Genomic DNA, 23,724 nt, shown 5'->3' on the forward strand with positions numbered 1-23,724 from the left:
TGAAGCCTCTGAGTGCACTTCAAGGGGAGCCCCATGTAGAGAGCATTACAATATTACAATTTTGTTTAAACATATTTTAACATTCCTTCCTATTGTACTTAATAGAACTAGAAAGTCTCATTAAACAACTCATACATGAAAGACAAACAAGACATTTCAAGAGCAACTTACACTAACATTCTCTTTACTATAGAATATGAATTATATGAATATGAATTATACTTAATTCATATAATTCAACTTGAAATGGTTTGTTTAAAGAATTTCAGACTTAATATATAATTAATATAATTGCATTGATCATATTTGGACCCCTCTTAAATCTCTCTCTTGATATGGTCATAAGAAACTACCTTAAAGTGATTTTTAGAAGTTTTCTTCCCCTACAAAAGAAGCACTTTTCCCCTCTTTTCCACCAAGTGTTTCATAATTTAAAATTTCTCTTGGTGTTAATTTTTACCTCATTTATTCTAAGAAATGATAAAATCTGTCACAACTGCTTGTTTCTAGTTGCATATCTTTCCATCATTCTGAAAACTGCCTGGTTATCCACATTTAATTTTAAAAAAATGGAAACAATCCTACAACCCTAACAAAAGGAATTTCCATGTGATATCCTCCTTTGGGATTTAAGTTTGAGAAGCCAGAAATAGCTGTACAATGAAATGAATGTACAATGAAAGATGGAATATTCATGTACACTTTTTAAGCTCTTTGTAAGTATTCCCGACTTCAGTCTTGAAAATTTCATTAAATGTTCTGGGTGGGGAGAACCAAATGCAGCTGTTTCTAATCAAACTGAATGAGGATGGTGGTGATGGGAACAGAAAAAGAAATTATGACAGCAACACTAGTTGTTTTCATTGTCAGATATATTCCCACATGTTCTGAATTATGCAGAAACATTCTATAAAGAGCACAGCTGCTCTTTCTCTACCAACCCCCTACCCACCTACCCCAGGTGGTATTCAGCAGGTTCTGACCAGTTCTGGAGAACCGTTAGTGGAAATTTTGAGTAGTTTGGAGAACCGGTCCTCTGACTGGCCCCACCCCCATCTATTCTCTGCCTCCCGAGTCCAAGCTGATCGGAAGGAAATGGGGATTTTGTAGTACCCTTCCTCTGGAGTGGGGAGGAAATGGAGATTTTACAGTATCCTTCCCCTGCACGCCGACCAAGCCACACCCACAGAATTGGTAGTAAAAAAATTGAATCCCACCACTGCCTCCTACCCCATGTAAGGGCCATAAAGATAATGATAGTCTGATAATACCTCTTCTTGCTTTCTAGTAGCTAGCTTCCCTTTTGAAATTTTTGTGGTTTTGTGGTTTATGGTTTTATTTATTTATTTCTCTAAAGAAGATATAGTATGGGCTTTAAATGCACCTTATGTCTAGGAAAAAGTTATATAGAAACACAAATTGTGTAATGAACAGAGTCCCATCAATTTTTTATTTAGGAAAATAACAATTGAGCTGCAAATGGAGAGAAAATACAGGGTGGTGAAAAACAGATACATTTTTTTCTTCCTCCTGAAGCTTCTGTTTCATAACTGAAGGGGGGGAAAAATCAGTGATTACCCAGGATGAGACGTGTAAAACTTCTCTTTCTGTGTTCAATGACTTCTGAATGGATTTTCAATCAATGCATCTAACTCAAACTTCGCTCAAAAAGATGTACAGAAAGTTTGAGTTAGATGCATTGATTGAAAATCCCTCAGCCTCCCTCATACATACACATATGTGGGGTGGAAACAAGGCATTTTACATAACAAAATGGCTCTGTTCAAGCCTTGAGATGTCATTTGGATCATGGGCAGGCAAATGTTTGTAGCTGAAGGCTGCATTAAAAAGAAGAAAGCCAAAAACCTGCTTCTGAATTACACAGAGGGCACTGAGGTGATACGATGATTGTCACCAGAGAGTTTCTGTCAAAATTTTCATCCTTTTGATGAAGCCCATCTCTTGAGGGTTGCTTTAAAATCAAAAAGATGTATTAATCCTAGCAGTGTCAGCTAACTATATTGCTTAGTATTTTAGCAAATAAATAAAAAGAAAGCAAAATCATGTTGTACAATGTGAATTTCTGTGATCAGATCTAGAGAGATACCTCAGGGTCCAAACAAACAAAAACCTGCATGTAGATCAGGTTCCTTACTGATTACTGATTTAAAAAATTCACTTACTGATAGCAACAAAAACATTACACATATTCTGTAGCAACTCAAAGACTAATATACTTTGTCGATGTGCTACTTGGCTTATGGAATAGTATCCAGAGAAGCATTATATGTTCTTGGTTTTTGCTTTGTGTTTTTTTCTCCTCATGATGTTAATCAGATGGATTCTCTTGACATTAACTTGAAAAGAGGTTGAAATTCTGTTCTTCAATCTAATGGAGAGCTTGGCTGCACTTCTTAGTCGTGTCTAAGAGTGGAGAAACAATATTCCTTTAACCTCTTTCTCCTGAGGTGGTTCAGCCTCCATAGACACATTGGCCTTCCCCTGCAGAGTTCTTGCGAAGCTGTGATGAGTGTGCAGCTCTTGTTCTTCATTCATCTCATAGAATCAGCTTGACACATGAAAATTCAGAGTTAAGAGTACCTCATAGATGACAAGCTAGTCTTGTCTGAAGATGTCTAGTGGTGGAGACAGGCATTGTCTGGGCTCAGCAGCAAAGCAGCTTGTTAGCATCTATATGTGAGGTCTTCAAGGAATTCTAGGGTTATAGGCTAAACTGGGATTTTAAAAAAATAAAATAAAAAACCTTCCTGGAAGAAGGAAATGGCAAATTATTTCCCAATTGTTGCCAAGGTAACTAAACGTATGTCTCCATAAAATCAGCAGGAATCTAGCTCAACTTAAAGGAGACTTTAGTATTTTAGAAAAGAATGTTTGATTCTTCTTCTTCCAGAAAATTGTTTCATTTTTAAATATCTCTTTACATCAGGCACAAAATCAGCAATGTTCTTCCTTTAACATGTAGATCATTACAGTTAATCCTAACCTTTGGCTCAGCAAATATTTGTCCTCTTCTAGCTGACAGCCTGAATTTTGTAGGATACAATTCCTTTTCAGTACAGTATTATATTACAATATAGTACTATATTGTATTATATTGTTCTCCATTCTGTAATAGCTTCCTGCTTGTCATATTGAATGCCCATTTAATTAATTTGGGCCAAATGAGAGATTGTCAAGAAATTATTATGGACATTGGGGGGAAAAATACAGTCCTATGTCTGAGTGGTATATTGTGGAACTGCATGTAAAACAGCCTTGACTTAATACTAGAAAGTTGAAAAATCAAATCTGGGCTAAATAGACCCAAATATGTGCATTTATGTAACTTTCTTTGCACTAATTATAAAGAGTTCATCATTTGTTTTTTGTTTTGTTTTGTTTTGTTTTGTTTGCATTTATATCCCGCCCTTCTCCGAAGACTCAGGGCGGCTTACACTATGTTAGCAATAGTCTTCATCCTATTTGTATATTTATATACAAAGTCAACTTATTGCCCCCAACAATCTGGGTCCTCATTTTACCTACCTTATAAAGGATGGAAGGCTGAGTCAACCTTGGGCCTGGTGGGACTAGAACCTGCAGTAATTGCAGGCAGCTGTGTTAATAACAGACTGTCTTGGAGACGACTTCCGGTATCCGGTGGCAACGGACATCTGGAGGTGCCTCTCCTGCCTCCAGTGTCCGAATCCGGCCGCCTCCGAGGCCCTTAGGGGCCAGGTGTTCCGAAAAGGACACCTGCCGCACGGACGGCTCGCCAGGGGTCTCCCAGCCCATATACAGGACTGGGGGACCGATGCTGGCGCGTCCTAGGCTCGGAGGGGTTCGAGGCCTCAGGCGCGGCCATTATTTTGGTCGTCGCCTGGGCGCTGTGCCCGGTGACACCGGGCTTTGGATTTATAATTGCAGCAGCCTGGTGGCGAACAGGAACGGAGAAGAATTGAGGAAGGGAGAAGGAAGGAGATATCGGCAAATGTGGTGGAGTGCTCCGGAGTGCGGGGGTTTCTCTCCTGCGACTGGAAGGAGCTCGAATCACTTTGGAGAGAGGAGAACTTAAAATAACAAGATTACCGGTTTTGTGGAGCTCTGGAGAGAAGAGGTGATGGAGAAATTTAGGAGGGAGGTTTGAGGCCCCCTCCTCTGAGGAACAATGGTGGCGTCCAGCTTCCGCCTTCACTATGAGAATCTTGATGACATCACTTCCCTTGACTTCCTGGTTGACTAACTGTACTCTGGACTCGTTGCTCCTGTGAGTGCCCCTGGTGGATCCGGAGGAAATTACAAGGATACTGTGCTTGCCTGAGGATTTTAAAAATTTTTAAATGGCAAAGGTCAGAGACCAACTGCTGGAGAAATGGAGAATTTTGGAAAAGTTATCTAATATGGACAAGAAACTGGATGAAATAAGAGCAGAAAATTGTGACTATCCAAAAGGATTTAAAGGACACTCAACAAGTCTCAGCAGAAAACAAGCAGAAAGTGGAAGGTCTGGAGGGAGAGATGCGGGCAGTGCAGAAAAGAGAGGAGGCGACAGGCAATGCTGTGCTTGGACTACAGATGGATAAAATGTCTTATTTCCTTAGGTTTCAAAATCTGGAAGAAGTGGACCAAGAAGACTTGAGAGATGTTGTGACTAACTGTTGGGAGAATTTCTTGGGAGAGGTGTTGACTTTATGAATTGGGATGTGGATCGAGCTTATAGAGTTAATTCAAAATATGCACGCACGCATGCAGTTCCTAGAGAGGTTCATGTCAAATTTGTGAGAAGAGGCGAGATGAAATTCTTAGAAAACATAGGAGTGGGGCACTGACTTATAGGGGCAGGAGATAGCCATTCTGAGGCAGATTCCCAGACAGGTACGTGAAATGAGAAAGAAATATTACTTTTGTCAAGCAAATTGTACCAGAAGGGAGTAGGCTTCAGATGGCTGATGCCAGAGGGATTGATGATTTTCCGGGAGGGCATTACGAAAAAATTAGTACAATTGCGCAGGCTGCGGCCTACGTGGAGGAACACAAAGCCCTCCTGGAATTAGATGACCCAGGAATTGAAGAAGGGAGGTTATAGACCATGGGAGGCGGCTGCCGCTGTTGCGGCCCTGGAGTTGGGTCAGGCTGAACCCAGAGTTCTGAGATCCAAAACTAGGAAGTGACAGTTAATCCTAACCTTTGGCTCAGCAAATATTTGTCCTCTTCTAGCTGACAGCCTGAATTTTGTAGGATACAATTCCTTTTCAGTACAGTATTATATTACAATATAGTACTATATTGTATTATATTGTTCTCCATTCTGTAATAGCTTCCTGCTTGTCATATTGAATGCCCATTTAATTAATTTGGGCCAAATGAGAGATTGTCAAGAAATTATTATGGACATTGGGGGGAAAAATACAGTCCTATGTCTGAGTGGTATATTGTGGAACTGCATGTAAAACAGCCTTGACTTAATACTAGAAAGTTGAAAAATCAAATCTGGGCTAAATAGACCCAAATATGTGCATTTATGTAACTTTCTTTGCACTAATTATAAAGAGTTCATCATTTGTTTTTTGTTTTGTTTTGTTTTGTTTTGTTTGCATTTATATCCCGCCCTTCTCCGAAGACTCAGGGCGGCTTACACTATGTTAGCAATAGTCTTCATCCTATTTGTATATTTATATACAAAGTCAACTTATTGCCCCCAACAATCTGGGTCCTCATTTTACCTACCTTATAAAGGATGGAAGGCTGAGTCAACCTTGGGCCTGGTGGGACTAGAACCTGCAGTAATTGCAGGCAGCTGTGTTAATAACAGACTGTCTTGGAGACGACTTCCGGTATCCGGTGGCAACGGACATCTGGAGGTGCCTCTCCTGCCTCCAGTGTCCGAATCCGGCCGCCTCCGAGGCCCTTAGGGGCCAGGTGTTCCGAAAAGGACACCTGCCGCACGGACGGCTCGCCAGGGGTCTCCCAGCCGACATACAGGACTGGGGGGACCGATGCTGGCGCGTCCTAGGCTCGGAGGGGTTCGGAGGCCTCAGGCCGCGGCCATTATTTTGGTCGTCGCCTGGGCCGCTGTGCCCGTGACACCGGGCTTTGGATTTATAATTGCAGCAGCCTGGTGGCGAACAGGAACGGAGAAGAATTGAGGAAGGGAGAAGGAAGGAGATATCGGCAAATGTGGTGGAGTGCTCCGGAGTGCGGGGGTTTCTCTCCTGCGACTGGAAGGAGCTCGAATCACTTTGGAGAGAGGAGAACTTAAAATAACAAGATTACGGTTTTGTGGAGCTCTGGAGAAGAGGTGATGGAGAAATTTAGGAGGGAGGGTTTGAGGCCCCCTCCTCTGAGGAACAATGGTGGCGTCCAGCTTCCGCCTTCACTATGAGAATCTTGATGACATCACTTCCCTTGACTTCCTGGTTGACTAACTGTACTCTGGACTCGTTGCTCCTGTGAGTGCCCCTGGTGGATCCGGAGGAAATTACAAGGATACTGTGCTTGCCTGAGGATTTTAAAAATTTTTAAATGGCAAAGGTCAGAGACCAACTGCTGGAGAAATGGAGAATTTTGGAAAAGTTATCTAATATGGACAAGAAACTGGATGAAATAAGAGCAGAAATTGTGACTATCCAAAAGGATTTAAAGGACACTCAACAAGTCTCAGCAGAAAACAAGCAGAAAGTGGAAGGTCTGGAGGGAGAGATGCGGGCAGTGCAGAAAAGAGAGGAGACGACAGGCAATGCTGTGCTTGGACTACAGATGGATAAAATGTCTTATTTCCTTAGGTTTCAAAATCTGGAAGAAGTGGACCAAGAAGACTTGAGAGATGGTGTGACTAACTGTTGGGAGAATTTCTTGGGAGAGGTGTTGACTTTATGAATTGGGATGTGGATCGAGCTTATAGAGTTAATTCAAAATATGCACGCACGCATGCAGTTCCTAGAGAGGTTCATGTCAAATTTGTGAGAAGAGGCGAGATGAAATTCTTAGAAAACATAGGAGTGGGGCACTGACTTATAGGGGCAGGAGATAGCCATTCTGAGGCAGATTCCCAGACAGGTACGTGAAATGAGAAAGAAATATTACTTTTTGTCAAGCAAATTGTACCAGAAGGGAGTAGGCTTCAGATGGCTGATGCCAGAGGGATTGATGATTTTCCGGGAGGGCATTACGAAAAAAATTAGTACAATTGCGGAGGCTGCGGCCTACGTGGAGGAACACAAAGCCCTCCTGGAATTAGATGACCCAGGAGTTGAAGAAGGGGAGGTTATAGACCATGGGGAGGCGGCTGCCGCTGTTGCGGCCCTGGAGTTGGGTCAGGCTGAACCCAGAGTTCTGAGATCCAAAACTAGGAAGTGACAATGATATTTGGTATTGTGTTGGTTTTCCTTATTCTCCTTTGTATGATATTCTGATTATTCTTGACCCTTCTTTATTGCGTATGTAAGATTGATAAACTTAGCTACTTCGTATCACCTGCTTGCCATATGGCTGTTGTATGTGTTTAAAATTTTGAGTAAAATTCTTATCTTGTATAAGAAAAATGAAAATTTACCATACCTGATATGTATTTGTATAAACCTTTTTTGACCAATAAAAACTTTTTGGATAAAAAAAAAAAAAAAAAAAAAAATAACAGACTGTCTTACCAGTCTGAGCCACAGAGGCCACAGACTTTTGAATGTTATATATTTCAGCAATATGTTATATATTTCAACTGGTATCCTTTCAATGTTTTGCTCTTTCATTGTTTGTGCTGGCTAGAGATTATGGGAAATTGTAATCCAGCATGTTTAAAGGCACCAGTTTGGGCTAACTGACCAAGAGCATTCTATAGGCTTGAAAGTATGGCCTTTGATTTTTAAAGTAAAGTTTTACAGATTAAACAGAATTTATTTATCCCTCATGTGACTCAACCCTATTTCATTTCACAGCAGTCAATAAAGCAAGCCCACTTGTTTTAGCTTCCAGCCACAGGTGCTTGTAGCAAAATAATAATTTCCCCAAGTCCTTGGGAAGGGACTTGATAGGTGGATAAAACTCAGTAGGGGGATAAAACTTCTAAATCCAAACATCTGGCTGATTGTATAACCAATCATAAAAATAAGGAAGGCTAATACAAGTTCAAGAACTGACAGCTACGAATTTCACACAGTTGTGTATATTATAATACATTTATATTATAGATGACATGGCTCCCAGAAATTCTGTATAATTTACCAAAAAGTCATAGACAACGCACAGCCTTCTTTGTTTATGTAAGCATGTATATTTATGTATGTATGTATATGTATGTGTGTGTGTGTGTGTGTGTGTATTCATAGCCTACTTGCCTCTTTTCCAGTCATTTCCAACTCAGTGTGTGTGTGTGTGTGTTTGTGTGTGTGTACTTATCTCCGTTTGTTAGCCAAGGCAGCCAGCATTGTCCAAAGACACTTCTGTGGTCATGTGGCCAGCATGATTATACACTGAGGTGGATGGAATGCTATTATCTTCCCACCGAAGTGGAACCTATGTATCTACTACATTTGCATGCTTTCAAACTGCTAGGAGGGCAGGAGCTGAGGCAAGTAATGGGAACTCACCTCATAGCACCAGCCCTCAGATCTCGAACCCAGGCTGTCAGCTTTTCAGTTAACAAGCTCAACATCTTTAATCACTGAGGTATTGCGCCCCCATCATGTCAACAAAATAAGGGTCAAATATATATACTGTGTTTATTGGAAGGAAGCCATTACTTGGCATAGATTTAATTTTAAAAACAATAGTTATCATGGAACAAGGAGCAGAACATTTAACTGGGAGGATATTTTTCCACCTTCTGGAAGTTTCTGGATTGAAAATTTCCACTGGTGCCATTTAGTTTTTCTCTCAGGATTGTAGAGAAGGCAGAGAGGGGATTTTTTAAAGAGATAGCAGAATTATTTATGTACTTGGGTCACACATTTTCACAATACCATGTGTAACAATATTTATTGAAAGTTTTTTTACCCTGCTTTTATTGTTAAAAAGATTGAAATGACATTAAAAATTTCAGTTTTAACAAACAACAGCATTCCCACAAAACCGTAGCTTTAGAAATAATTAAGCCGGTGACCGTTAAAAATTAGTTGCCTAAATCAGGCCTTTGAAAACCAAAATCTTTCCAAAAAGAAAAGATTTTTTTAAAGTAACTTTTGAAAATCTGTTACAGAAGGGTGGAAAGAAAGACTTTCACAAATGCAGGCCCTTTAAAATAAGATGCGTTTAGTGAAATTGTTACAATTGCCCCTCAGTTAATTTTAAATGTTCTCTTCATCCTGCCATTCAAAACCTCAGGTAAAAGTGATAGCTTAGACCTAGCGGTGGGTTTCATATTTTGTTACCATCGGTTCGCCCCACGCACGCACCTTTCACACATGTGCCTGGCCTTCCACGCATCCTCTTTCTTCACATGCGCACCTTCCATGCATGCGCCCGGCCTAAAAAATGTTCTTAAATAGGACAGCATAGACCATTGGCAGGGAGAAAGAAGAGATAAAAAAAAGAAAAGAAAAGAAAGAAAAGAAAAAAAAGTGAAAAAAAGGTTAGTTCCTCCTCCATTTTGGACCCAGCCACACCCATCATGGCTTTGGCCTCCACCTACCAGTAGCAAGCAGCCTTTCTTAGATTATCTGCATCCTCAACTGAAAAAAGGGGTCCTTATTCTTGATGTGGGATAAATGTTTTTAATTTAAGGCAGAGGTATCAAACTCATATCAACATGGCGTCATCACGTGACATATTGTGACTTTTTCCCCTTTCGCTAAACTGGGTGTGGGTGTGGTCAGCGCCTGACACATTTGGTTGCGGGCCACGAGTTTGACACCCCTGACTTAAGGCTTTGCCCAACGTAGCTGCTTTTCCTCTGACGTGTTTCCAAAAATGCAAAAAGAGTCACTGATTTCTGAAGGGAGTCTCTGGGGGAGGTCTTGTTTTGCACCTCTAGTATAAAAACATGCAGAAAGTTAAAAAAGTAAAGGTTCCCCTTGCAAATATGTGCTAGTCGTTTCCAACTCTAAGGGGTGGTGCTCATCTCCGTTTCAAAACTGAAGAGCCACCGCTGTCCAAAGACATCTCCGTGGTCAAGTGGCCGGCATGACTAAATGCCAAAGGCACACAGAATGCTGTTACCTTCCCACCAAAGGTGGTTCCTATTTTTCTACTTTCATTTTTTACGTGCTTTTGAACTGCTAGGTTGGCAAAAGCTTGGACAAGTAACAGGAGCTCACCCTGTTACGCGGCACTACGGATTCGAACCACTGAACTGCCAACCTTTTGATCGACAAGCTCAGCGTCTTAGCCACTGAGCCACTGACATTTAAGAAAGATGGCTGCCCTTTCTCCCCTTCATTACATAAGTATAAAAGCAGTAAACTACCTGTCAGCATTTCGGATGAACCCAACAATGTTTGCTTTAGTTGAAATACTCATGTTTGCAGCATAATTTAGCAACAGAGAAAGTGATGATCATGTGCTGAGCCTTTTCAGAGGGGAGTGGTGTTTGTACATGAATTTCAGAGCAACTCCAAGATCAAATGTGTTTGTTTGGACTGGTTAAAAATTAACCACCTGTTCCTTTGCTGTGGGAAATGCAAAACTATATGTACCTTCAAAGATAATGCAGAATTTTCTACAAGAGGAAAAAAAAGGAATGGTTAGGATGTTTATTAAGAAAGGTATTATGTATCTGCTGGATTCATGTATTCTAAAATCAGAGTCAAATTTTACAATTCAATTTAAATAGTATATCTGCATTTTTTAAAAAAACCAAATCTGATACTTTTTTCTACATGGGCACCAAACATTATGAAATCAGCAGAGACAATTTGATAAGAATTTGATTTAATTTTTTTCCCCAGAACTTGGTATTTATTGAATTCACAGAGGTAGGGGCTGAGAAGCATAGTGGAAGAAAAGATTATATGTCAGCACACAAAAGTAAATATATTTGTTTATCTTGCTGATCATCAATATTTTATCAGAAATACCATTGATATTGCAAATAAATCAGATACACCCCAAAGTTACCACTTGATTTCTTGACAAGAGAATAAAAAATTGCAAAAAATATATAGAAGTGAGAAATGCTGAGAGCTTGAAACCAGCTCTTCTCAAACTCTTCTCATGGCCTTTAACGTAAATGTACATCATAAACTGATAAAAAAAATAAAAAGTATAATAGACTTTACTGGAAGTGATAAAAAAATCCATCTCCCTCCAAACCAAGACAGATGAATGGGATTTTTGGATTGTGCATGAAGCTCCTTGATTTTCTTTCTTTATGGGGAAAGTGAATAAGTGGGAAAATCTAGCATGGAATTGAGGCTTAAATTTCAAATCAAGTACCTTGCAGGATCCTTGGTGCTATCTGAGTTTGTTTTCTTGCAGACATTTCATTGCCAATCTAGGTAACATCATCAGTCGTAGTAGGGAGTGTGGTTTGCTCTCATTTTATATAGTAGTGGCTTACCCTGTCAATGTTGATAGGCGTGGTCTTGGTAGTTCCTATTAGCTAGATTGTCTGAATGTTTTGAATGCCTGAGTGTTACAGTTAGCTTGTCTACTCAAACAAGCTAACACGAGAGCAAACCACATTTCCTACTATCACTGATGATGTTACCTAGTTTGGTAATGAAACATCTGCAAGACAACAACCAAGCTCAGAGAGCACTAAGGACCCCACAGTTCAATTCTGAGCTACAAAGATTATCTTCTATCAAGATAACTATCCTCTAGTTACTGTTCAAAATGAGAAATGCACATGTGGCCATCCTAACTTTGTTGCCACATAAAAGCAGAAAAAAACTGAAGACAGAAAGCTGCCTCTTATCTGTTTAGATCATTGATCCACAGTGCTCTGTGATGCAGATAGTTGACTGGTTGATGCTTGCAACAGTTTTTCCCAGCTGGCTACTTTAAAAATGAAAGGATCTGGCTATCTATTTATATTTCCCACAATTTCTTTGAGTATCATAAATTTGATAGACTTTTCCCATCTGATCCACCACATCATAACACAACAGTAGTGGGTTCCACTTACCTTCGCTTCCGGTTCAGAACTGTGAGCGCGCATGTGCGTGCACTCACTTTGCTCGTGTGCACTTCTGCACATGTACAGCGTATCCGTAATGATGTCCGGGTGGGTGGGCGGAGCCTCCCGCCACTGCCACTATCAGTTTGCCCGAACCGGGGTGAACCAGTAGAAACTCACCACTGGAACACAATAAAAAAACTACAGATCCAGTTGGTAAGAATTGTGTTGTGTTGTGTTGTTCCTGCAACTTGTCTTCAGATTATATGACTAGGAAAGTATAGATTTCAAGATGCAGGCATCCTGTTTCCCTAGTATATCTTTAATAACAATCAAGCATGCACCTGTATAGAGGGGTTAATAATTTGCCACCTTCCATGACCCCTTGATCATTGGCTTCTACCAGTTATTTTTTTAAAAAATGGTGGAGACAGCAACTTTTCTCTAGCACAAATTTTTTTACAACTGATTCCATGGTCAATGGAGGAATACTAGCAGAAATGAAGATAAAATTTTCACATTCCCATCTAGCATTCTCTATTCAGGTCATTAATTTCATGAAATATTATTACTTCTTGAAGGAAAGATTCTTGCTATCTCGCTATAAATCCCAAATCTTAATGCCGAAGATGGAATTATTGGAATTATAATTAAATGTAGTATTCTTGCTTAGAGCAAATTGTAGCATTCTTGCTTAGAGCAGACTGTGAGTTTTAGGGCCTGGTCTTGATCATAATAAATCTTACATAGAGTAATTTAAACTTCACCCTTCCCTGGCTCTGGAGCCCTCTAATGATTTGTGAGCACCTAATTAAATAGCAAATACAAAGCATTGTCTGTGACCAGTACAGATCTTTGGAGAGCTAAAACAACTTGACCTCAGGGCTCAGCTTGGTTAATAGAGGTCTTTGCATGGAGGCCATCTCTGTTAGGAGGATCTCTTTCCTGTGCCAGGGGATTTGAATGCACTTCTGACCTTTTCAACTTCTTGTGTTGGTATCTGGCCAAACAGTTTAGCCCATCTTTGGTGCCCATTGCTTAGAACTTCAGAAAGGACACATCCAATAGTGTACATTGTTTCTGAGCAGATGGTCCTTTTGAATTTCTCTCTCTGCCTCTCTCTGCTCTTGAATATATTTAATATTCAGCTCTGGGGGGTGGGGGTGGGGGAATCACCACCAGCCTATATTTATTGGTGTTGTTATGTATTCATGATATTTTAAACCACACATCACTGATTGCTTGATTCATTTTTGTAGCTGTCTTTCAAGTAGACATTTTTCATGACCATGACTATAAAAAGAAATGTAATTTTAGCATAGAGTAAGTATATATTCCTTCTGGGTCTTTATTCCTGGTTCTACCTTCTTTGAGCTGCCCCACCTTCTTCAGACCTGCCCCACCTGATCTTTAATATTGTTAAATTCTTTTAATTAAAAATATACCAACGAGAAACTGCAATGACATATTCCTGCCATTAAGCATCATATATGTGACAAGACTGCAACTCAAAACAACTATTGAAATGGAGCTACTTGCCATCTTTCATACTGCCCAAGAAGATTCGAAGTATTCATAGTTTGCTGGATAGTAACTTATACTATGTCACATATCTGTGTCACATTTGGGCCTTCTACTGTATTACCTAGGGGACGCGATGGTTCAGTGGCTATGACGCTGAGCTTGTTGATCAGAAGGCCAGCAGTTCAGCGGTTTGAATCCCTAGCGCCGCATGATGGGAGTGAGCTCCCGTTACTTGTCCCAGCTTCTGCCGACCTAGCAGTTCGAAAGCACATAAAAAATGCAAGTAGAAAAATAGGAACCACTTTGGTGAGAAGATAAAAGCGTTCCGTGCATCTTCAATGTTTTGTCATGCCAGCCACATGACCACAGAGACATCTTTCTCTGAGCTGAATGGTACCAAATAGCCATTGAGGTTAATGACCACTGGTCTAATAGTAGGCATAAAGAAAGGTAGGACATTCATTATATTCACATCTTGCTGAGGTATCAACTTAATGTTTATTATAATAGCATTTGCAGGCCTATACAGTTATAGTTGTATAACTCAGTTATCAATTTCTTTTGTGTGGGGCTCAACATTTTAAATAAACATTCTTATTTTAAAAAATAGCTAGAACATTTTATAAACAAATAAAGGTTTTTTTTTACACCCTAATATTTTTTTACGCACCATATTTTGCACAGATCACTTTCTAGGGCACCTGCAAAAAAAACCAACCAGGTATTATTTATTTCATTGTATTTTAGGAAAAGGGGATAAACTTGACTCACATAGAATCCAGACCTTCCCGGCTGAATAAAGATGAATATGAATTTTTCATTAATTTGGAGAGCAAGAATATTTCTGCCCTTCCAGATATCATCAAGACCTTGAGAGATGACATCAGAGCAAATGTTCATGAACTTTCCCGTGAAAAGAGGAAAGATGCAGGTAAGAGAAAAGGTTTCACAATAACCAATTCTTGTAAAAAGAAGTTTTCTCTGGTTTTACCAAGGGGTGTTCAAGAATTTTAGTTGGCTTGCATTTGTAAGGTCTGCCAGCCAGCCAGCCAAAAAACTGATTCAAGTTTTTCAGACAAAGAAATGATGGAGGATATATTTTCACTTTTAATCCTTTGTGATGTTCCTTTGTGATATTCTGAAATGTGCATATTGCAAATAAATATGTTAAAATGCATATTCGGATGAGTTATTTTGGAAAAAAAAACATTTTAGTTATTAAAATATATTAATGATTACACTCTGTCCTTGTGAGTGATACAGAAACTAGATCAAACAGATTCATGAATGATTGCAAATAAGACAGATATAGACACAAACTAGATCAATTGGTCCTGAGTTCTAGTTCCAATTACACTTATTTTTTTATTGGCCTATTGATTATCATTTTATCCTAGTTATTTTATCTAGACAACTTATTACGCCACATTCATAAGAAGAAAACATAAAAATTCAAAGTTGTGTATAACTTCCTAATTCTACTAGGCCTTAGTCAAAGAATTAGAATAAGACTACATTCATTATTCATAATTATTAATCTATGACTTACCTGTATTCACTAGATAGAATCTAGAAGAAAATATAGTCAGGGGAACTTACATGTTTAGTGAGCATTTGTTTTGTGTACATTCATCCAAATCTTCTGATCATGGTTTCTTTAGATGGCAGGTGTGATCCTAATAGGATTTCAGGAAAGGTTGGTTTAAAATGCTTTAGGTCTGCTGTGTCTTTTTCCTTCCTGGGAGCAACATGAAAGGGGAATAATATCTTCCTGAAATGAATCCTTATAATCTGCTTATCCTCTCTTTTGTGTCCTACCCATGACATTGTAAAGGGAAAAAAAGGAAAGGAACATGACAGGCAAAATGTTATGGCTTGTCAGGGAGCCACAATAAGTTAAAATTGAAAGTTTAATTACTTTTGGAGGCCAAAGTAAAAGTTCCCTCTTTATCATAATTCTGGCATAAAGAATAAGGAAGGAAAGAAAAAAGGGAGACGATTCTACTAGGAGGCAATTATGCAACTCATCTTAGTAAGATCCATTGAAATAAATTAGTTGTATTTTCAGATAAGTCTGTTAAGATGAAACAACATTGTGGGCAGATCAATATCATGATTTAAAACAACAGCAGCAGCAACAAAAAATACCCAGGATATGCTACCCACATCCCAGAGGTTATACATGGTCCACTTTTCTGCAGCCTTGAATTTACAGTGTCACAATCTACCCAACAGATCAGGATGGTCTATAAAACCAACATATAAAACTACTGAGTTTTGTTTGTTTGTTGATTTTATAGGTTATCCCAATCTGTTGGGTGGCCAGATACACAGTTGTACTTTTTTGAAATCCCTCCCTCCCCCACATATTGAATAACATATGCATTTGATGGAACAGTCTTATGAACTTATGAACACTGAAAATGCAAAAAGAGGCAAAAACTATTACTGCTCTAGCAATACCACTGGATCATTCTTAGGTCCCTTGTAGCCTATGGAGGTTAGGATTAGTATTTAAGAAATACTAACAAATGCGTGTGTACATAGACACATCCTCACCGGATTACACAGAAGTGTACAACACTGATTTAATATATGGTAATGTTACAGTCAAAGCTGAGGTTCACACAAATAATATATTTTAAAAGGTGCAGTGGGTCTGACAATCCAGAAGGAATATTCTTTTCTGTTTCTAATCCTTGTATACTACTAACAAAAAACTTCCAATCCACAGAGTAAGACCATTCAAATGATTTGCTAATAGCCAGCTTGATCAATATTTTTCAAGATGACCAATATGTTTCCAGATCTAAAGATGTGTTGTTGTATCTTTAGATGTCTGTAAACACACTCTACTAGGTTTGTCCATGTGTGTGTCTCTCTCTCTCTCTCTGTGTGGACTACAGTCATAAATGTATAATCAGAGACTAAATTAAATGAATAAGCATATATTTGTGAAACTGGAATGATTTTCATTAAAAATGAAAAGCCTGCAATAAACACAAACACATACCAGTAAATAGAACTGGATAATGGTCCAAGGTTTGAACTATTTTAGCCCAATTGGCTTCTGATAGTAAGACAGCAACTGCACAAGAGCTGGGCAGATGGTGAAATGTATTCAATCTTGGTGGCAAATTGATAGTGATGGAGAGGGTATCTTGCCCACTAAGAACATGATCATTAATCTAAGGAATATCATAGAGCGGTTAACATTTGTTTGTGGTACACTTTCCTCAATCACACAGCAAGGAAGATTTTCCCACCCACCTCGCTTTTAAGAGAACTGTCTGTTTATAAACCAGAAGTCTATCTCTATTATGATCAGAATTCTTACACCCACATTTAACATTTGAGTATTCACACTTTGGCTGAGTTTGTGTCACACTCTAAGTGAGATTGAGACAGACCTGAGTAGGTGTGCTATAAGAATCTAGCCATTAACAGCTCAAAGGAGACTTTATTTTACTATAGTACAAAACAAAGCAGCAGCCTCAAGTATGAATTGCCCCATCTAATCGTTTTCTGATGTTAAAAATGCTTCAGGGCTTCGCAAAACCTCAGAGACATTTTTAGAAAACTAAAATGATAAGAGACTAAAAAAAGTCAGAAGAAAGCTATGCATCAAACCGATTCTTCCACGTCAAAGGGATATTTATTTACTTCCATTTAGTATAGTTGCCCACTCTAGAAGGCTTGGAGTTAAGTTATCTTCTGATGAAAAGGACTTTTGTGGTTTTCCAGGTTAACCACATTCTGTTGTAATGATGCCCATAACAATTTCTCAAAACCCTAAATTTGCCAACTGGCCCCAAAACTTTCAGAACATCTATAGTAAATTATGGTTGATCACGGAGTTCTGGTATAGCTGCATAGTTGACAATCAAGCTGCTCTTAAGGGTTCAAATGAATTGTCATAAAGACACAATGTAGTGCTTTCAATATGCTTAGATCCCTTGGAGTCCTGGACGAAATAATTAAATATGATTCCGTTTCAGTGAGAAAACAGAAATAATTTATTGCAGTTTAGAGACAAGCTGGAAGCTGAGGGTCTGTAGAAGCCTTGTTAGCTCGGGCCCTGGGGCTCACCAGAACAGTTGGCCATGTTTAAAGAAGGCTCCAACCTGAACTGAAAATGGCAATAAATATTGAACTCCTGTCACTGACCCCACTCCCAAAATGGACAAAGTTCTGGAGAATCTCTGAATCTCTTTGGTTTCCTTGCTCTCATATAAATAGCTGATTAGCATCCCATTAAGCATCTGACCTCTAGCAAATTGGTCACCACTTGGGTGTCCACAGCAGGACCATAAAATGCTGCTATTCCTCCTGCAGACAAATCAATATTTATTACTAAACAACTTGCATGGGCCCTACAGAGGTCCATGGAGGGTCAGTGTTGCAACTGCCTGTGCTGGGCATTTATTAACAGCCTCAAGAAAGAAACAGCATGTTCTAAAATGTTCTATTTTTAAAGAAGTCCTTCACATTTTTATAGGGAATAAAATAATATAAATTACACTGAGGTTAGCTCTCTCTCTCTCTCTCTCTCTCTCTCTCTCTCTCTCTGTGTGTGTGTGTGTGTGTGTGTGTGTGTGTGTGTGTGTATCTTTCTTAACTTTGAGTCAACCTTGACTACTGTCAAGTAGATAGACTGCCCCTGCAGGATTTTTGGTAACATTTCAGAAGTGACTTGGTGCTACTTTCTTCTAAGGATTGAGAGAAAATGACCAGCTCATAGTCACCCAGATTGCTTCATGCCTAAGGCAGGACTAGAACTCCCTCTCTCCTAGTTTCTAGCCTGTTGCCTTAACCACTACATCAAACTGGTTCTCATCTTCCACATATTTTGCACTGTAAACCCAACCATTCCAAACCAGCCAATGTTCTTGTAATTGTACAATGACAGTGAAAGAGCTACAGTTTAACATATCTGGGGAGAACCAGGTTGAGAAAAGGTGATGGACAGAACCACATTTACGCACATCCTAATTTTCTGTAATACACTCTCAGGATAGAATCAGAATAATAAAGCTAAGTATGAAAATAACAAAAAAACTACAATGGAGGTAATGACAATATTCTAATGAAAGGTTAACAATGTATTATAAACCACCAAACATTTAGGGGGGAAGGTTGTACTTCCTATCTAATGCATAGGAATTTATAGAAAGGATAAAAAAGGATATTCATTAGCTATATGCAACCTGATTTTTGATTGGGCAAGCTCATGAAGGATTAGACCAGAGGCAGGGAACTATACCTCTTTTATGACTTGTGGACTTCAACTCCCAGAATTCCTGAGCCAGACATGCTCAGATTAAACCATAATTATCATCCTTGATGGCTATAAACCAGTCCCTTGAAATTAGAGTTATTGGGAAATAAACAACAAAGCACAATATTGTGCTTGCTGTTACGGGCTTTTCATAGGCACTTTTTTAGAATAGAATAGAATAGAATTTTTATTGGCCAAGTGTGATTGGACACACAAGGAATTTGTGTGACTATTACGCTGCTTTGGAGAGTCTTTTGGTCTGACTAACCAGACTGCTTTTAAATTGAGACAACCCCGTTAGTGATATCTGCAAGTATAACAAAATTTGAATTTTCTTTATTCTCAATAGGATCTCTGAATTTTATTTAACTTTAACTTTAATATCTTATGCAAAACGAAGAAATTTAAAATGTTCTAAAAATGCCCTTTTGGGGGAATCTGGCCTCTTCTTATAACTGTGCCTCTTCCTAGGATACCTAAATTGGAGCAGGACTTTTTCCCTCGAAGTCCCAATCAGGGTCCTGAGTCAACAAGTTGGTTACTTATATGAATGCGGTGCTATTAAACATGCCATTATTAATTACAACATGCTAAGCAATGTGAGTAGGATTGCATGAATGCAATAGATAAAAGAGAATCTTTAAGATGAAAAAAGGTGTTTTTTAAAAAAAGATCTGTGTGTAAATTTTTAGAATTTGAGTCAAGAAATTAATTCTCAAGACCCTGAATGGCTCAAGTTACATAACTGTGGGGCTTAGAAGCATCCAGTCTCGTAAGAGAAACCTCAGTATTTGAGAGTGTTACTGTGGGTGAGGATCATAACAGATATGGATCTAACTGGGTGTCTTGCTTCAATTATTTTGTTAAAAACCTTCAGGGCACAATTGTTTCTCCAAAGAGTTTGGAGGTCTTTAAAATAGAGGTTTTCATACACAAATAGGCTCAAACCTATAATATTTGCTATTGCTGCCATCTAGTGGCTCAAAAAACAACAACCCAGTAGTGTTTATTTAAATTGTGACTAATTTTCAGAAGGATGTCCTGAGTTCTGCAAATAAAAAAGAAATAAAATTGACCTATGTGAAAAATGAACACAGCTCAGAGACAAAAATAGAGATGGTTTATGTTCCTTACTAAGATCCTGGTTCAGTAATCACACCAAAAATTCAAAGCATAACACGAAATGGATATTATATATACAATATAGACCATTACTTTAATATTCTATAATAGGGGTCAGGGATCCTCAACCCCCAGGCTGAGGCCCAGCAGGAGTCCTCAATCCCCAGGCTGCAGCTCACTACCTGGCCCTGGCCTGTTTGGAACCAGGCTGTGCAGATGGCGGGCGAGCACAGGCACATGTGTGAAAACTCCTCTTGAGCGAGCACAAAATGGCTGATGCTCGAGTGCAAAGCTCCCCTTGCATGAGTGGCGATGACTTGTGCTCAGGCACAAATCTTCCCTCACATAAGTGGCAGTGGATTGCTCTGATGTGCGACGCTCCCTTTGTGCGAACTGTGGCAACCTGCACTTGCTTGCGAAGCTCCCCTTACACAAGCGGCAGCAGTGTGAAACTTCCCTCACTCAAGCGATGGCAGCTAACACTCACACACAAAGCTCCCTTTGTGAGAGTGACAGATACATGTGCCCATTGCTCACACAAACAGAGTTTCTCACAGGGACCCCACCTACCACTCACAAGGAACTATCCTCTCTCTCCTCCCTGCTGGGCTGCCAAGCCACAGATGTCCATGGAAAAAACTCTCCACAAAACCGGTCCGTGGTGCCCAAAAGGTTGGGGGCCTCTGGCTTAGAAAATGGCCTTCAGTATATTCATGTATTTTTAGTTAATTGAGGAAGCCACTGAGATCTTTCTTAGCCACCGGGACAAAATTTACTGAACAAGTCTAGAAATTCCATTCTTTAACCCAACATTATACAGTGGTTCCTTGCTACTCAACTGCTTTGAAACTCATCGAATTTAGTACTAAATGCATGTTGAAGTGAAGATTTTTATTTATTTATTTATTAGAATTTGTCAAACAAAAACAAACAAGAATAAAAGAATAAAAATACAGTGACAGGGACGATAGGCACGTTAGTGCACTTATGCACGCCCCCTCTACTTACCACTTAAGTATGAGGTAAGGTCCACAGAAGTCAATTTGTGACTGAAACTGTGAAAATTTGTAGCTCAAACAACTGAATCAGGTAGAGCATTCCAGACTTTGACATTTCTATTACAGAAATCATATTTTTTACAGTCAAGTTTTGTTCCGTTAGTCATTGCTTGTTTGGTACTCAGCTAGAACTTGTCATCTTCGGCTGCCTTGTAACTCATTACATTATACCTTATGGGAAAAATTTGTTTAGTATTCACCATTTTTGGTATTCATCACTCCTCTCAGAACCAATTAACAATGAGTACAGAAGGACCACTATATATTAAATTATCTATTATTTATATTTCAGTGTAAATTTCAAGCAAATACTGAATAAAGTAACAGGAATATAACTTCATATTCCATATGTTCTTATGAAGTAGCAAAGAACTAATCACAACTCATGCTTCTTTTCTTCTTTCTAGTTCCATGGTTCCCAAGATCGATTCAAGAACTGGACAGATTTGCAAATCAGATCCTCAGCTATGGAGCAGAACTGGATGCTGACCATCCTGTAAGAAAGGATAAAAATTTGTTAAAGGCAAAACAATAACCACAGCAACTCTTTACCCATTCATTTTTAAAGGGGAAAAAAAAATCTGTTTCTAAACTCATATGTAATTTTACATTTTAAAATGGAAGCATTACTCAGTTTTTACCATACTAGAATTGAGAATTTTGGGAACTGAGCCCAAAACAACATTTTGAGGATGGTTGCCATTAGACTCCTAGAGAGGCTCTGGAGGCTGGGGACAGCAAAAAATGTCACTTCCTGTCCAACCGGAAGTTGGGAAACGGGCTGTTTCTGGCCTCCGGAGGGCCTCTGGGTGTGGGGAGGCCATTTTCACCCTCCCCAGACTCATAGAGAGGCTCTGGAGCCAGGTGAGAAAGAAAAATGGGCCTTCCCCCCCCCTAGGCCCTCCAGAGGCAGGAAACAGCCTGTTTCCCTACTTCTGATGGGCCCTAAAGGCCCAAAAGGAGCTGAGCTCGTGTGCCCACTGATATGGCTACATGTGCCACCTGTGGCACGCGTGCCATAGGTTCGCCATCACGGCCATAGACAGACCAAAGCCTGAATTAGGAATTTCATTTGTGGTTATTGGTATGAAGTGTCTTCCTTGTGAAGTTAGGGGCATATTTAAAAGAAATAGTCAGAATCATATAAATAGGGAATTTCTTATAATCTGAATGGTGCAGATGAAAACGTGCATACATAACTAAACAAAAAAAATATGTTTCCAAGAATGTATCTCTTACTAATTTACTATTCTGTAGATCTGACATCAACCCCTAACCTAGTGAGGTATAATACCTATAACTTTCAGAATTACTGATTGCGCAGTGTCACAATTTAAAGAACTCTAGGTAAAAATATCCACATTGGAGGGGGCGGGGATTCTATTGTAGCTCAACAGTGCCATCTAGGGTTTGTGAGATTGAGAAACATCACAAAAACTTTACTCTGGATTTTTTTTTTAAATGTGAATTCAGAGTAATTAAGAGTGATGGATCTAGTTTTTGTGTATCCGATTAGTTACACTGCTGATATCAGAATTCATGCTATCACTTCATTGGGGAAAAGAATGAGGGGCATTTTTTAATTGACTCCAGGCTCCTATAATTAAGCAACGATAATTAAGCTCTGAATGCGGGAAATATCTTAATGGGAGATCAAATAAGCTCCCGTATTGCAAAGAATCTTGCATATTGTCGTCTTCTGAAATACTCAGTAGACAACAAGCAACACATAGAGTTGTTATATCTCTGTGAACGATGTGATATCTTCTTTATTCTGCCTTCTTTTCTTCTCCATTTTAACTCTTCCTCTAAATAATTCCTTTTGTAAAATTCTAAATATTTGGTTCCAGTGTTTTTCAGAGTATTGATAAATTATGTATTTGGGGATTTCTAGTAAAAATCCAAAATAATGACTGGGGAGGGGGTGGGATGGGGGGAGGGAAGAGATATGTGGAAAATTTTAAAGCAACAATCAGCTTGTGGTGACTGTAATATTTTTTAGGTGCTAGGTGGGGATTTTTCTCACTAGTAGAAAAAGACAGAGAGACAAAAGGAAGATGTTCACAACACTAATGTTGCAAATAATATTTTGGATGAATGACCACATAATTGCTTAACACTGATCAAGGAAAACAACATTCTATATCCTTCTGATGTCAGAAGATGTAGTGTAGCCAGTAATTATCACTATTAATTTAACTAAAGCTGGGTACTTGTAAATAAATTATACAGAACGCAGCAAAAAGTACTGCTATTACACTAATTGAGGGAGAGTGATTAGCCTTTCACTATCTCACTAGTTTAATCTAAAATGAATAATGCACCCCATATAATTATTTGGCACACACAATATTTGGTCGAATCCTGGAACAAAATAAGGTGAATGGGAGGTCATTGTACTGAAGAACAAGTGAATAATATTATAGATACAGAAGCACAGTAACCAAAGGCAAGATGAAACTAACAAAAAATAATGCATCCGAATGAAGGACTCATCTCAAATCCAACTCCTAGAAACAGTTAATTGGTGGCCCTAGGGTTTGTTGTTGTTTGGAATAGAGAAACAAAGGTACATCTAGATATTTCCAATAATAAGTCAAACTGGAAGTATTATTTGAAATTTCCTCAGTATATTTACAGTCCGCTTAGATCTTAGCTTCATCTTAGGCAATCTGCCCTATGTAAGATTAATG

At 39.0% G+C, this 23,724-nt stretch overlaps 1 protein-coding gene across 1 annotated transcript in view; it reads left to right on the forward strand.

Moving 5' to 3' along the window:
- Positions 1–23,724, forward strand: part of PAH (phenylalanine hydroxylase) — a 56,620-nt gene that overhangs the window by 4,827 nt on the left and 28,069 nt on the right. Inside the window, exons 3-4 of the mRNA XM_058191427.1 lie at positions 14,321–14,504; positions 21,439–21,527. Coding sequence (XP_058047410.1) covers positions 14,321–14,504; positions 21,439–21,527 — 273 coding nt within the window. The remainder of the gene's footprint in view (positions 1–14,320; positions 14,505–21,438; positions 21,528–23,724) is intronic.

The sequence above is a fragment of the Ahaetulla prasina genome, chromosome 7 (genome assembly GCF_028640845.1).
Source record: "Ahaetulla prasina isolate Xishuangbanna chromosome 7, ASM2864084v1, whole genome shotgun sequence".
Lineage (NCBI taxonomy): Eukaryota > Metazoa > Chordata > Lepidosauria > Squamata > Colubridae > Ahaetulla > Ahaetulla prasina.